The sequence below is a fragment of the Zonotrichia albicollis genome, chromosome 11, assembly GCF_047830755.1.
Source record: "Zonotrichia albicollis isolate bZonAlb1 chromosome 11, bZonAlb1.hap1, whole genome shotgun sequence".
NCBI lineage: Eukaryota > Metazoa > Chordata > Aves > Passeriformes > Passerellidae > Zonotrichia > Zonotrichia albicollis.
In genome coordinates, this window is record NC_133829.1 from 12,417,504 (window position 1) to 12,430,780 (window position 13,277).

General features: G+C 37.8%; 1 protein-coding gene across 1 annotated transcript in view; it reads right to left on the reverse strand.

Moving 5' to 3' along the window:
* Positions 1–4,573: 4,573 nt before the first annotated feature.
* Positions 4,574–13,277, reverse strand: part of WDR72 (WD repeat domain 72) — a 91,374-nt gene continuing 82,670 nt past the window's right edge. Inside the window, exon 19 of the mRNA XM_074549372.1 lies at positions 4,574–8,836. Within this exon, the coding sequence (XP_074405473.1) occupies positions 8,781–8,836 (56 nt within the window). The 3' untranslated portion in view covers positions 4,574–8,780. The remainder of the gene's footprint in view (positions 8,837–13,277) is intronic.

The window sequence follows — 13,277 nt, forward strand, 5'->3', positions numbered from 1 at the left end:
TATAGTACTGCAAAACAATCCTGCCCCAGCAATTCTCTCAAGTGAGTAACACCTGAATATAAAGAAACTCACATTTCCCCTTCCTCTTCTGCTTCCCAGTCTCTCCTCTCAGATTTCTGCCTTCCAGTTGGGGTATCTCATTAACCTGCAGGCTCTATCCCTGCCTCATTATCTTCCTCCTGAACATCTGAGGGAGGCAGAAGTGAGGCTGTATTAACCCACTGATTGCTGCTGACCGAGGGATGCCCCTGAGCCCTTCTGGAAGCAGCTTGGGCTGAATAAAAGCTGCTGGAGGAGGTAGAGTCCAGGAGTGACTACTGGATAAGTACAGAAGTAATCTACAGTGGGGATTCGTTTTATTAAAACCTTGCCAAAACCGTTGTGTGGAAGGGATCTCAGTCTATCTCTGAGGAAGGTGTGCAAGCTTCCCTGCTATTCCCAGTGTCTTTAAGTACAGAAGCTGTGAAAGCATTAAAATGTACAGAACTACCTCCTCTCCTTCCTGCTAGCAGCAAGGGCACTTTCCCAGCTAATCCAGAAAAATGACCCCCTGGAGAAAGACTAAATGCTAAAGAAAACTTAATGTTGCTGAGATTCCTTTTACAGTCCCATACCCCCCAAAAAGGCCACATGAAAGCTTAGTGTCCCCATCAGCATGGGAACTGAACCTAATACCTGCAGGATCGTAGTTATGGCTCTATGCATCCTATGCAAATTCCCAGAAATTTCCAGTCCTCCTAGAGTACTGACATTGACACCCACCTTCAGAGCACTGTTCAGAATTATCATAAAAGATCAGAGTGCAGCTTGGAGGCCAGTGTAATCATAATTTGACCATGCTGGTATATTTACTCTAGATAATTGAGTTTATTTCCTCTTATTTTTCCTTTTTGCTGCTTTTACCTTGGTCTCTCCCTGTGGAAGTTTAACCACTGATTATCATGGGAGGAAGAAAAAACTCAAAATTCTGGAGAAAGTGTGATAGATTTTTCCCGCACATGAAGGAAAACCAGCCAAATAGCAGGAACAGAGATTAGCTTCTATAGATCAAGGGGGATAACACAGGATGTTACATGTTCCATGGGCTAAGAAAATGTTTAACACCAATTATATGTGCTTAAAGGACTTACAAAGAGAAGACATTTTTAAATAAAAAATCTGGAATGAAATCTGTGAAGTACTTATGCTGTTAGTCAGAAGTGATTCAAGATATGAGGAAAGACATTTCTAAAATCTCATATTAAAAAAACCCACACAAAGCTTAAGGTTTACTCCAACAGTATCATAAATTCTTCTCACACACAGGGTTAGTACAGGAGAAACCAAAAGGATGGAGTGTCTTTCAAATTTTGACTCTTTTCAAGTGCAAGTGAAAGAATATTCTTAAGTATTTAGTCAAATAAACATGTACACAGACTAGGACACATGCTCATCATATGAGAGGTGGTAGATCCATCTAACTCTTCCCAGAAATTTCTTTATGGAAACCACCAAAGAAACTCTGTAATTTAATCACTGGCTGCTGCAATTGGCTGCCTGCCTGTTAATTGCTTGGACAATACCCAAATTGTCAGACCAAAAGACCACCCAGTGATTCATTGGGCTGTCACTTCATATAACCAAAGCAACAAATATAAGAAAGAGTGCCTGAAATGAGTCTTTGCTTGTGATGTTTTCTCTGATACTTTCTCAGTATCCAATCCATTACAATTGTTCATCAGCTTCTTTAAAAAGCTTGAAATGTTATTGCTGCAAATCTCAAGTTCCTAAGGAGCAGTTATACTTCAAAGTGATTCTGCAAAAACATCTCCAAGGAAAGCCTGTTTGGTAGCTCTAAGAGTTTCTATATAGTATTACTTAGGTGATTTTGCTGATTAAGCCTAGTAAGTTTGGGCAGGGATAACAAAAATCTACCAACATTTTTATTATGGAGTTTTGCTTTTGTATTACCTTGCAAAATACCATAACCACCATTTCTATATCCCTACAAAACTGCTCCAATGTGCTTCACAGAGATAAGGCTAATGTGGTGACAGTTATTTCAAGTTCCTAGGAGCTTTTAAAATATATTTTCATTACAGGTCATGAATAATCAGCACTAATAAGAATTCTAAATGTATGCTTGGTTGCAATGCATAGAACTCTCCCATAACTACAGTGAGTATATTACCAGTGAGGTAGAGGGAAGGTGAAAAGATACTTTTTATTACTTAAGCAGTGGCATAATTTTGAAAATATAGGAAAAAAAAGTGGATTTTGGAGATATTGAAGCAGCTTTTTGACAAATATCTGCTCAATGAAATGAAATCTAAGATTGATTTAATGGGTGCTATGAAGTGAGAAGAAAAACCCATCAAATCTTCGAACTATATCCTAAAAGCAGCAAAAATATATTTGCTCTCAGCATGCATTAGTCTGGAAGAGCAGTGCTTTTCCTATTACTGATGTCCAAGGCACTGTACTCCTCAACAAGTGTAGGAGAGACAAAAGCTGCCTATCCCGGTGCTTTGATGCAACATGTGTCCAGTTGCTGCTCTTTTCTCATCACTCATCTACTTTTACTGTTGTCACACATTTTATCAGCCAAGAATTTCTGCTTTCCCTTTGTAAATCCTTTACCTGAAGCAGTATTGAAGGAGTGCTGTCACTCCAGGATATGTATCACGACATCTGTACCATGTTTTTGGACACAGACATTAGAGGATTGCTTGGTCAGAGCCCATCCGCTGAGTGCAGTGTGAACCTGTGACAGACCCTCCCATGTGGAATCCTGGCCTCTGCAGACTGCCTGACAAACAGCTGGGTGATCCCCTTTGCCAAGGGTTTCTATTTCACACCACACAGCGAGGGCATAGAGGGATATCAGTTCCCATTTCTCTCCCAGCTTCTGCAGAAGGTTTGAACAGACCTGTCCAAATTTGCAGCTGTGGCAATTGGATGAGGATGGCTCAGTGCCACAGTCTGCCCACTTTCCCAGTTACTTTAGCTGATCCCATAGTCAGTGTGGCCTACACCTCCACCCAATGCATCCTCAGACAGGATCCTGTGGAATGACATATGCTGTCCATTGGATACTTCATCTCCCTCTTCAGCTGCCTCTGGTTTAGAACTATTGAGGGAGCTAGTGCTGATCGACTTTATATGACAGCTCACTGTAACATTACTGTTTGCCCCCAGCATTTAAACAGCATTTTCTAGTTCAAGGCACTGAGATCATTATGCTTTCTTGTGCTGGTTTTCCCTCTGTGCACAGTTACACATATAACACCTGCTTTTATCTCTGAGGGCCTGGAGACGATCCCACAAAGTCTCCCAGAGGTTTCAGCTGACACTGCAGAGACTAAGACTACTAGACAGCTTTGATTCTGGGTCTCAGTTTTGTTGCTTCTCTTTCAAAATCTCTCTACGTAGCCAAAGTAAATGTCAGTGCAGACAGTTCTACACTACACAAAGATAAAGATATTTGGATCTTCAAAATGTTTTTTTTTTCCAGATAATTCATGATACTTTCTATAAAACACTGCAATTAGTAGAACCCGTAGCACAAAATCCTACCCTGTGTATCCCACTACCTTTATCTGTGGTTCCTCTTTGTATCTTTGACAAGGATGTCCACAGTCATCAGCTTTTCTGCCAGGGCTGCTGCTCATTCTGCAAGCAAATAAAATTTTGAACTTTCAAAAACGTCCTGTGTGTCTTGCAACCTAGTGCAGTAGGAAAAACTCTAGAAATTTAATACACAGGGAAAGAAGTCAAAATGTAGAAAAAAGTAACAGTGGCAATCATGTTAATACAGGCAAATACAACTTACTGTCTTTTAAACACTCATATTACGAAGTTAAAAGCTTCTTTAGAGGCACATGTTACTAAATACATCTTTAAAGTAATCAGGCCTTCAGTTCAGTCTCAGCAATAATATTCATAAACATGTTTTTTTTCTAACAAACTCAAGAAAAAGCTGGGGTGTATTTCAAGGCTTGAGTGCTGCTGCCATCTACATGGCAGGAAGACTACAAACCAAAACAAACAAAAATCTGTATGTTACATTTACTGGTCAGAGCTGTAAGTTTGCAGATCAGTGTGATGTTAGAAAATACAGTTCTGAAACTGAACAGAATCTTTTACTACCCTGAGTTTCTGTGTGGAAAATTCAGATGATTTAGGGTAGGAATTCCCTACATCTTTACTATGGAAAAGATCATACATTATTTAGATAAAATTTAAGAATAAATAAGGAAAATACCACTATTTTATTAGTTTTGGATATTGTTAATATTTTTCTGATGAGTATTATGTTTTCAAATCCCCCCCAAAAGAGAAAGAAAATCTGCCAGTTGATGTAAAACTGGAGGGACTAATGTACTTAATGAAACAACATGTACTTACATGTACTGCTTACTCCAGAAAGGCTATTTTTCGCAAGTGTCTTATTGAGAGTATTGCAGAGGAAGAAAACCAGGTTTTATTGCTATATTTGCACAGCACAATTCAGGCAGCATAACTCTGAATTCTGAAGCTAAACCTTCTTGAAATACACAAAAGTAAAATGTAATTAAATTTGTACTCCTAAGAAATTTTGTCAAATGCACAGTCTTCTCTAAAAAAAACTTTGCAGACATTTGCTAAGTTTCATAATCCTTGACATTGTTTAGCAACTCACACAGCTTCACCTAGGCAGCTCTGTTTGTACTCACCCATCACAACCATCAGAAGACAGGGAAGGTGTTCTTTGGATGCGCCTCTGTCCCATAGCACAGCTCTCAGACACACTTCAGAACTTCCAGCAAGTGTCATTCAAAAAACAAACTTCCCATGGGCCCCAAGAAGACAATCTCAGGTTATTGTATGAATTTTATGTTGCATCTGAGTTCAGAACTACTTCTCCAAAAGTAAAATTGATGAATTTTCAGTTTGGGGATCTATGAATTCAAATGATACCCCAACTCAAATGTTAACAGTAATGCTAGGATCTTTGTCTAGCAGTTCAGACTACATATTCAATGAGGAGGACAAAAGGGGAAGACTGGTCCTTGAAATTCCTCTGCATCCTTTTCTCATCCAAGAAATATGGCCTGCAAAATCCAGCAGAAATCTCCATTACATGAAGGGATCTTTGTCTTCACAGATGCCCCATCACGGATGTGGGTGCAATGCTGTTCAGCACTGGGGCAATGACTCTGGGACTTGTACTGGAGCTCACTGTCCTGTCTGCATTCAGAGAACTTGCTCTTTCAAAAGGAGTAAAATCCTGGGCAAAGGTAATACTGCTCACTGAACCGTCTCCTTCTTTTCTGAATTTTCAACACTTCAGCTCAGTCAGACTTGCAAAACCACTTCTCTTGTTAAAGTGCTGCTGTTTAGAGCTTGTAGCCCCATTGCATAGTGGTGTTGTTAAAGCATCTCTTTATTTCAAACACTGAATCTCATCAAGTCCAATGCCAATGTGCTTTGAAAACATCTTTCATTGGGTTAGGGAAGGGCATTGCACCACAAATACAGCCCCAAAATGGAATCAGTTTATTACAATGATCAAATTCAAAATATGTGAATGGCACAAGAGATTTCAAAATAGAATGTTTGGATTTGGAGACATAAATAAACAGTTCAAACTTTAGGGAGGTTTCCATACAGGAATCTAAGTCAGTGACCATTCAGTATGACCATACCAAGTATGAATTATTTGGAAAACTCAAAATCCCTCAAATAAAAGAGATGCTGAAGAGTTTTGATTTTGTCTTATACTAAAAGCAGTAAGTGTCCTTTAATTTTTTAAAAAGAATATAATGAACTATGCATGTAATGTAAAAAATGCTTATTGGATTTGAAAGCCAAAAATCTATGTTTAAGTAACACCCCTGCACATAGCACTCTAAACTTCAATTTCATGCTCATCTTTGTGTGAACTGTCCCACATTTCCACTCTGGATTGCTTGTTCCTCCTCTGGTCTTTGCGCTGAGGCCAGTGCTTGCCTTGGCACAGCTTGGGCACACAAGCAGTAACGCAAACATAAGTGAGCAGACACAGAATACTGAGGCTGGAGTGAGGAGAAATCCCCCTGACTGTAAAATCACACCTTGAGCCATACAGGCCATTGGATCCCGTGACTTCTGAATAGAAAAAATCCAAGCCAAATCAAAACACACATTCCTCAAGCAGTTTAGGTATTCATGAATTTTCCACCCCATATTTAATATTTAAACAACTACTCAAAAATATTAGCATACTATTCCTTTTGACAGGATTCCTTCACAGAGTAACACAATAGAAAAATATATTCATAATTGCCTTGGGACTTTGTTGCAAACTCCATCTCCAAAAGTGCGAATGCAGTGGTACATCAGACCACACTCATAGAAAATGCTTCTTCAGTTTGGCTTACAAGAAACTATTAAATTCATCTGTATTTGTGTATTCAGCTCTGAAAGTGCCACTTTGTTGCAAAAAGATATTTCTGAGTGAGTTCACTGTGAGCACATATTATAAAGTTGGTTGTTTGAAAGACATCCAGAAGACAAGGGGAATATATTTGCTTTACTGGGAAATAACTGCACCTAATAAAAAAGTTCCTGCCTTACCTTACTGATCCTGTAATGATAATTAGCAGGAGGCACGCACAAGCATGTGCCAAACACCGATCATCACTGCACGAACCCTTCCAGAGGGCCGGCTCTATCGGCAGGCTGCTGATGCGCACTGCTTTGCAGAATTAACGACAAGCAATCAAATATCATGTTGCACAAATGTAATTGCTACTACAGCAGTACTGGGTGTTATGGGCAATGCCAATTCCTTGAGCTATGAGACCTCCTTGAACACATCCACTTTTGAAATATCTAGATGAAAGAGTTTTGAAAAGATTTGTTACCCTGGTGAGCAGATGCTGATCAAAAGCAGTGATGCTTGTTGTGAACAGACTTTTTAATGTCCACGGAAGAAACTGCTGCAACAACTCAATGTGGTTGTTCATATGGAAGAGGAGCAAAGAAAGGAGATGAGTCCATCCTTTGTTTGCTGCAAGGTTCCTGTTGGGCTACCAAGTTCTGTAGGTATATTTACAATTTTATCTTTACCTCCTTGATGTTTGCCACTCATTCAGCCACAAAAGTTAAGAGAAGGATGTATGTTAGCTAAAGACATGCTCTGCTCTCAGTTGTGTTGTGCAAGTATAAATACATCAATGATGTTATTCCATACATCCAGCACAAGAAATGCAAGAATGAAGCTATAGCACTCAATATTCAGTCATCATAATTCAAATACAACCAGATAAGAACAAAAGATACATTTTAGAGAGGAAAATGCCTTCTATTAACAAGGAAAGTTGTTCCTCAAAAATACCAAATGTGTTAAAATCCCTGACTTTTCTGCCCAAAGATGTTATTTTTCTGCATGAAAAAATTCACAAAAAGTAACATTAATTATCTTTATCTTCTCTGGATTGCAGCAAATTTGATTTATATATTCTTTAGTTAAATAAAAACTGGGATTCTTCTTCCACAATGCCATTTCACCACCCAGTGTGTCAGAATACCATACACTGCACTGAGGGACATGGACTTACAGAATATAAAAACCAGAGGGAAGAAGCTTTCATGTCTGCTTCATTCAAACTTCATACTGTGGTAACAGAGACCAGGTTTTATCCCGCAGCCATGACAACTCTCCACAAGGAAAAAACAGATTCATGGCCAGAGAATCTTTCCAGACTGAAGAAATCTCCGCTCTTCTAGTTAAGGGATCTTATGGCTAACATGACAATTAGAAGGGATAAATCAGATCAGGATTTCCACCATGAGGTACAGATCCATAAGGCACATCCTCAAGATCCTTTGCCTTCAGTAGCACTCCAGCTATAGGCAACAAAGAAAGTGAGCTTACTGCTCAGAGCAGGCATTATTTGTCAAACCAGCTTAAGTCCCACAGATTATCAGGTGATAAATGGGCCTAATAAGCTGTATTTATTCTACAAATATAAGTGTACCTTTTTAGAAAAAAAAAAAGTAAAAAACGTATAGCTGCTTTTCCCAATGAGCACAAATTGCTATTCAATTAAGTATATAATTTCAGTAGAGGACCCCAATGGGCTTCTCCAGTTCCGTACTGGTACTACATTTCTACAGATTATGGTAATGGTAAATGGTATTTAGAGAAAAGGAAAATTTACATCCTAAACATGACCAGATTTGTTATCAATTTTCCATTCTCTCAGAATGGGAAATTGATAGCAAATGCACAGAATAATAACAATTGAAATTGATAACAAGTGCACAGAATACTCTGTTTTTTAGTTAGTTCTACATATTCCATGTTTAATTCAAACTGTGAATTTCTATTTTCAGAAAAAATAAATTTTTTAATTATTTGAAATGTATTTTGTTTTGCTCAGTGTTAAAATGTTATTGATAAGAAAAGTTATAAGGAAAGAGAGAGAAAAATTTAAATTTTATGTATGTAAAACAATACTAAAATTGATATACTTAATGGCAAGCAAATTCTAAAGATCACTACATAAACAAGTGAACGATATCCAAAAATGAAGACTTGATATTTTCTATATCAAAACAACTCAAATTTAGTTGAATATATGTAAATCTACTAGCAATGGAAGTGTGAATTGAAGCCAATAAATCAGCCAAAAGAAGCTAATCTTATGGAAGGTATTTCTTCTGAAAATTAATTTTTAAATACAAAAACCCATTTCATGTGCACCACACCATATAGGTCCTATTTCTTGGCTGTCCTTCTACATCTTCCAATTCTTTCGTCTCAGTGGTTTTTTCTAGCACACCTTACAGGAGCAGACCTTAGATATCCAGGGATGTTGCTTCATGTCATCTGGAAAAGAAATGCATGATTTCATAATGATTTACAATTTGAAGCTTAATGATTTTACAATATACAGGTAATACCTGAGACTTTGTTTCTTTGTTACTAAAGTATATGTTATTTTACAGTCTTTTGACAGAGTAAAAAGCTCTATAATTTTTGTAATGGAATAAAAACTTTAGGCACCCTAATATTAGCATTAAAAGATGCAGAAATCTACTTCCAGAAGACTGTTCACATTATATCTGATACATGACAGAAAGCAATATGGAACCAGAACCAGCTCAAGAGAATGTATGGCATTCCTCAAAACTCTTCTTCTGCACAGACTTCTGCTTCTTCCTTTTGTTTTAAAGGAAAGTGCTCCAGTGGATCAGCAGAAAAACAACTTCTATTTTAAATTAATAGAATTTTATGTTTTCTCTGCAAAAATAATTGTCAAATTATATATTTTTTTTCTCTTAGCAGAAATAATCCTACAATAGCTGTGAACAGAAGTAATGTTATATTGTAATTTAAACCTGTCAATTAGAATTCCACAGAACATTTTTCAATCACCAATTTTTATCTTCATCATTTCTTTGAATTTGAGGTATGTTGTGACCTGAATTTTAAATATTACTTGCATTAGAAGCACTGCTCAAACAGGTACCACCACACCTCTCATGACTATATGAACACTGAGAAAGCAGCACACGTTACTTTATTCCTATCTAATGAATACCTTGTAAATTTATCATATTATCTATGATCTTTCCGTCTATCTGTATCATAGACACAGAGACATAGGCATTTTCCTGATGACTATTATACAGTCTTCTGAGTCTACATTTAAATTTGCTATTAAAAAAACAAAACCAAAAGCAAACAAAAAAATCACAAATCAAACCAAAACATATGAGTCATGATTTAGTAACCCAGAACACTGATAGGACATGGCACTACATCTACTGCAGTGAAATGATGATGAATTCATCCATGCCTACACTGGAAATTCCAGAGCTTCTTTCTGCAATAACTCCTGGGCACTGACATTTTATACACAGTCCCTGGGCCAGCAGTGCCTGTGACCAGTGGGCTGCCCCTACATTGCATCTTCCTCCTGCTCCAGCATCCTGAATAGAAACAGCCTCCAGCGCCCCATTCCCAGGCCAGTCCTCATTTACTGCCTCCTGCTTTTCATGAGCATGCAAACACAGAAAATCATGACTTTCTAGGGTGCTTTGTACCTGGAAATTTACTGAATATTTACTTTTACATTCTGTGTTCTGATCAACAGCCATAGAGGTGACACAATGCCTATTTTAAAAACACTCTTCAGTGCATGGGACTTGGGAGCTGGTATGTGAATATTTGATGAAGTAATTTTAACTTGCATGATAAGACAGTCACACTTTTAGTGCTATATTTTCAAGCACAGTGTGCTAATAATACATTTTTATTTCTATTTGCAGCAGTTCTGCCTTTCACACACTATTTCAGGGACAGTCAAGAGACCTTTCCCATTTCTGTGCCAAGGTCTCTAAAAAGGACAAGCAATTAAGCAAGACTGTGAAAACTGCTTGGATTTTCCCTATTATCTGTTATGCACCCAGAATTACATTCTGTCCTGAAAAGTGAAAAATTGAAGAGAAAAAATTTACTATGTGCAGTGGTTTTGGAATGAAGGGATGGAAGAGATCATGAGCTGCAGAAGGTATCAGGCAGAGACTGTCTGATACTAAAGGCCATAAGCATACATGGGTTTTACCATTTACATGGTTTCCATCCAAAAGATGGAAAACACTATACTTTCCATCTACAGCTTCCAATTCAATCTTCCATTAGTGAGGCTCATTTTCCCTCTATTACCAAGTGAAGTAATAGTCTATTTCCTACTCTACTGCAATGTGCCTTTTGGGGAAAATAAGAGGGAAGAGGCATCTGTGTCTACATGGTTTCTTGTGACTTCAGCTCAAATCTATTCCTTTTTCCCACAGGAGCTGCACTTGCAGAACTGTCCTTAGTGGGACTGCCCACATATGAAAGCTAAGACATGTCAAACTGTGTTTAGTCCTGCTACATTCCTCTTAAATTTTGACTAACAAAATTCAGGGCATTTTCAATCCCCTCTGGAACCATTTCAAGCAACTTCCTTTGGAAAAGATGATCTGCATCTGGGGTGTAAATTTTCTACCACTGTTTATACAAGAAAATTCAGATGAATAGCTCAGACCTAGAAGTTGAACTAACACATCCATGGACACTCACTTTCAGCTTCTTTTTCAGTTTCCTTAAATGTGGAAAATTTGTCTCATAAAATAGAAAACTGCTGGAAATATTTATTTAAAGAAAGAAGCACTTTAAGGGGTAGTAAATTCTTTAGGGGAGATTGATATGACTAAAAGTCAAGTTCTACAGAAAACTGTTGCAATTCTTATCTGATTATTACTTTCAAGGCCAGAGCAGAGACAAATTTGAAAAGCCAAGGCTTTGCATGTCAAACAGGAGTAGTCCTCAGCATGTGGGGAAAAATGGCAGTGATAAACCTACTATTAGGCACCTGGGAGAGAAGCCCAGCATCTCCTCTGTGTGGGGCCTAAAATAGACAGGAGCCACTATCACAGATAATGGCAGCCTGTAGCCACATGAAGGGAGAAACTAAAATCCATTTCACTTAGACAAGAAACTGCAGTCTGATATTTACCTGTGTCCATCACTTGTGAAAAGTGTTTACTGTAAATTATCCAAGAGAAAAGTGCAGGTTGAGGGGTTTCATTACCTATCTGAGAGTAGTTCAGATCACACATTAAACACAAGAAATCACAGGTAAATCTTGGATTGGTGTCTTGGGTAGTCAAATGGATTCCTGCTATTCATCTGAGTATCTGCCTCCTACAATTGCTGGAGGCCAATGTGCAGTGAAAACATTGTGCAGAAAAAGAAAATGTGAAAGTAAAACAAACAGAACAAGCTTCATGTTTTTTTTGAAAACAAAGATCACTTTAACAATAAAGCTCATTCTAATGTCAAGGAAAGAGACTGCACCTTTCACCACCAAAAACCACAATGTACAGAGAGATGTGTTAATGGCTGCTCTACAGCCTTCCTGAATCTGGCAGAAGTAGTAATAAAGCAATAGTTGGGATTCCTTCCAGGTATACTGTCATATTTTCACCTTTTCCTCATCAGAAGAGATAATAAAATAAATATATTTCTTAACATCACTTTTGCATCTATGACAACATCTTGCAAGTGAAGCACAAGAGACTCTTTATAGATTTATTAATAAAAATTTATAAGTTTGTAAGTTTGCCAAGACTTTGGATATGTGTGAGAGATTCTTAAGTCACAGGTTTCACCAAACAAAATGCTGACTTCCCAAGCACTCTCAAGTTCCATGATTCAAAGTTAAAGCACCTGAGAAAATCACAGCCAACTGAATGTCATATTATTGTTTCAATGTTTGCTACTAAAAGTAAATGGTAAGCTTTAAGTAAATGTATTGTGTTACCAAATCTTTCCTTTCAAACAAGCACTTCTGTCAGAAGTGTCTTAATTTCTTATCACAGAATTTCATCCGCACAAGGAGCAATAAATAATTCATGTTCCTAGCTCTTTGTTGTGTGTCCCTGAACTGCACAGAGCTGGAAGGCTGACAGCTGTGTCAGGACAAGCACCAAAGATCTGACATGACAAGTGACTAACAAGTTTCTTTCAGTCTATAGTGAAAGAAGACAATGGCATAAAGTGCAAAAACGAAATCCTGAAACAAAATGAAACTGTTTCTTTCTCTTTACCTAAGTGTTTGCTATGAGCTTATTTCCGACCCATAACCTCTGGTCATTTTATAGTACTGCCCAACCCCCTTTACTCCTCACATTCGCCTGGCCATTTACGCCTGTCCACGGATCAATATGAGCAATTCTTGGAGAAATACGATGTCTCCATGACAACCAAGCCACAAATTCTCAGTGGAAAGCAGTGAGACCAGTAGTGAAATCTCCTGAGGTTTTCAGACCTATAAGACAAGATGTCTTAAAATGCAGGAATGGACAGAAACAAAAGCCAGAGTAATTCATTGTTTATTACTAGTTTAATGATGTCAGATGGACCGATTGGAACTCAGTTTTTAAGTTTGGATGCTTTATCAACATGTATTTTTGCCAGTCAATATTCACCTCCTGAAAGGCTTTTATTCTTTCCATTACTTCATATAGATATGCAGAGTGAGGAATTGGTATGTAAGTTCCCATCCAAAAAGGTGTACTTTGCCAGAGAAAATTAATTTAAGGTTAAAATGAGTATTATCTTTAAGGTACATTAATTCTCCCTTGAACACTGTAGTGCCACCTTGCTTTAATCCTTTCTCATTTCAAAACTGATCAAATCTTGGACAATCCATATTTCGGCCCATAATTGGTGTTGAAATGACTACAGATGGTTTCTCAAGGAGATACTAAACACCACA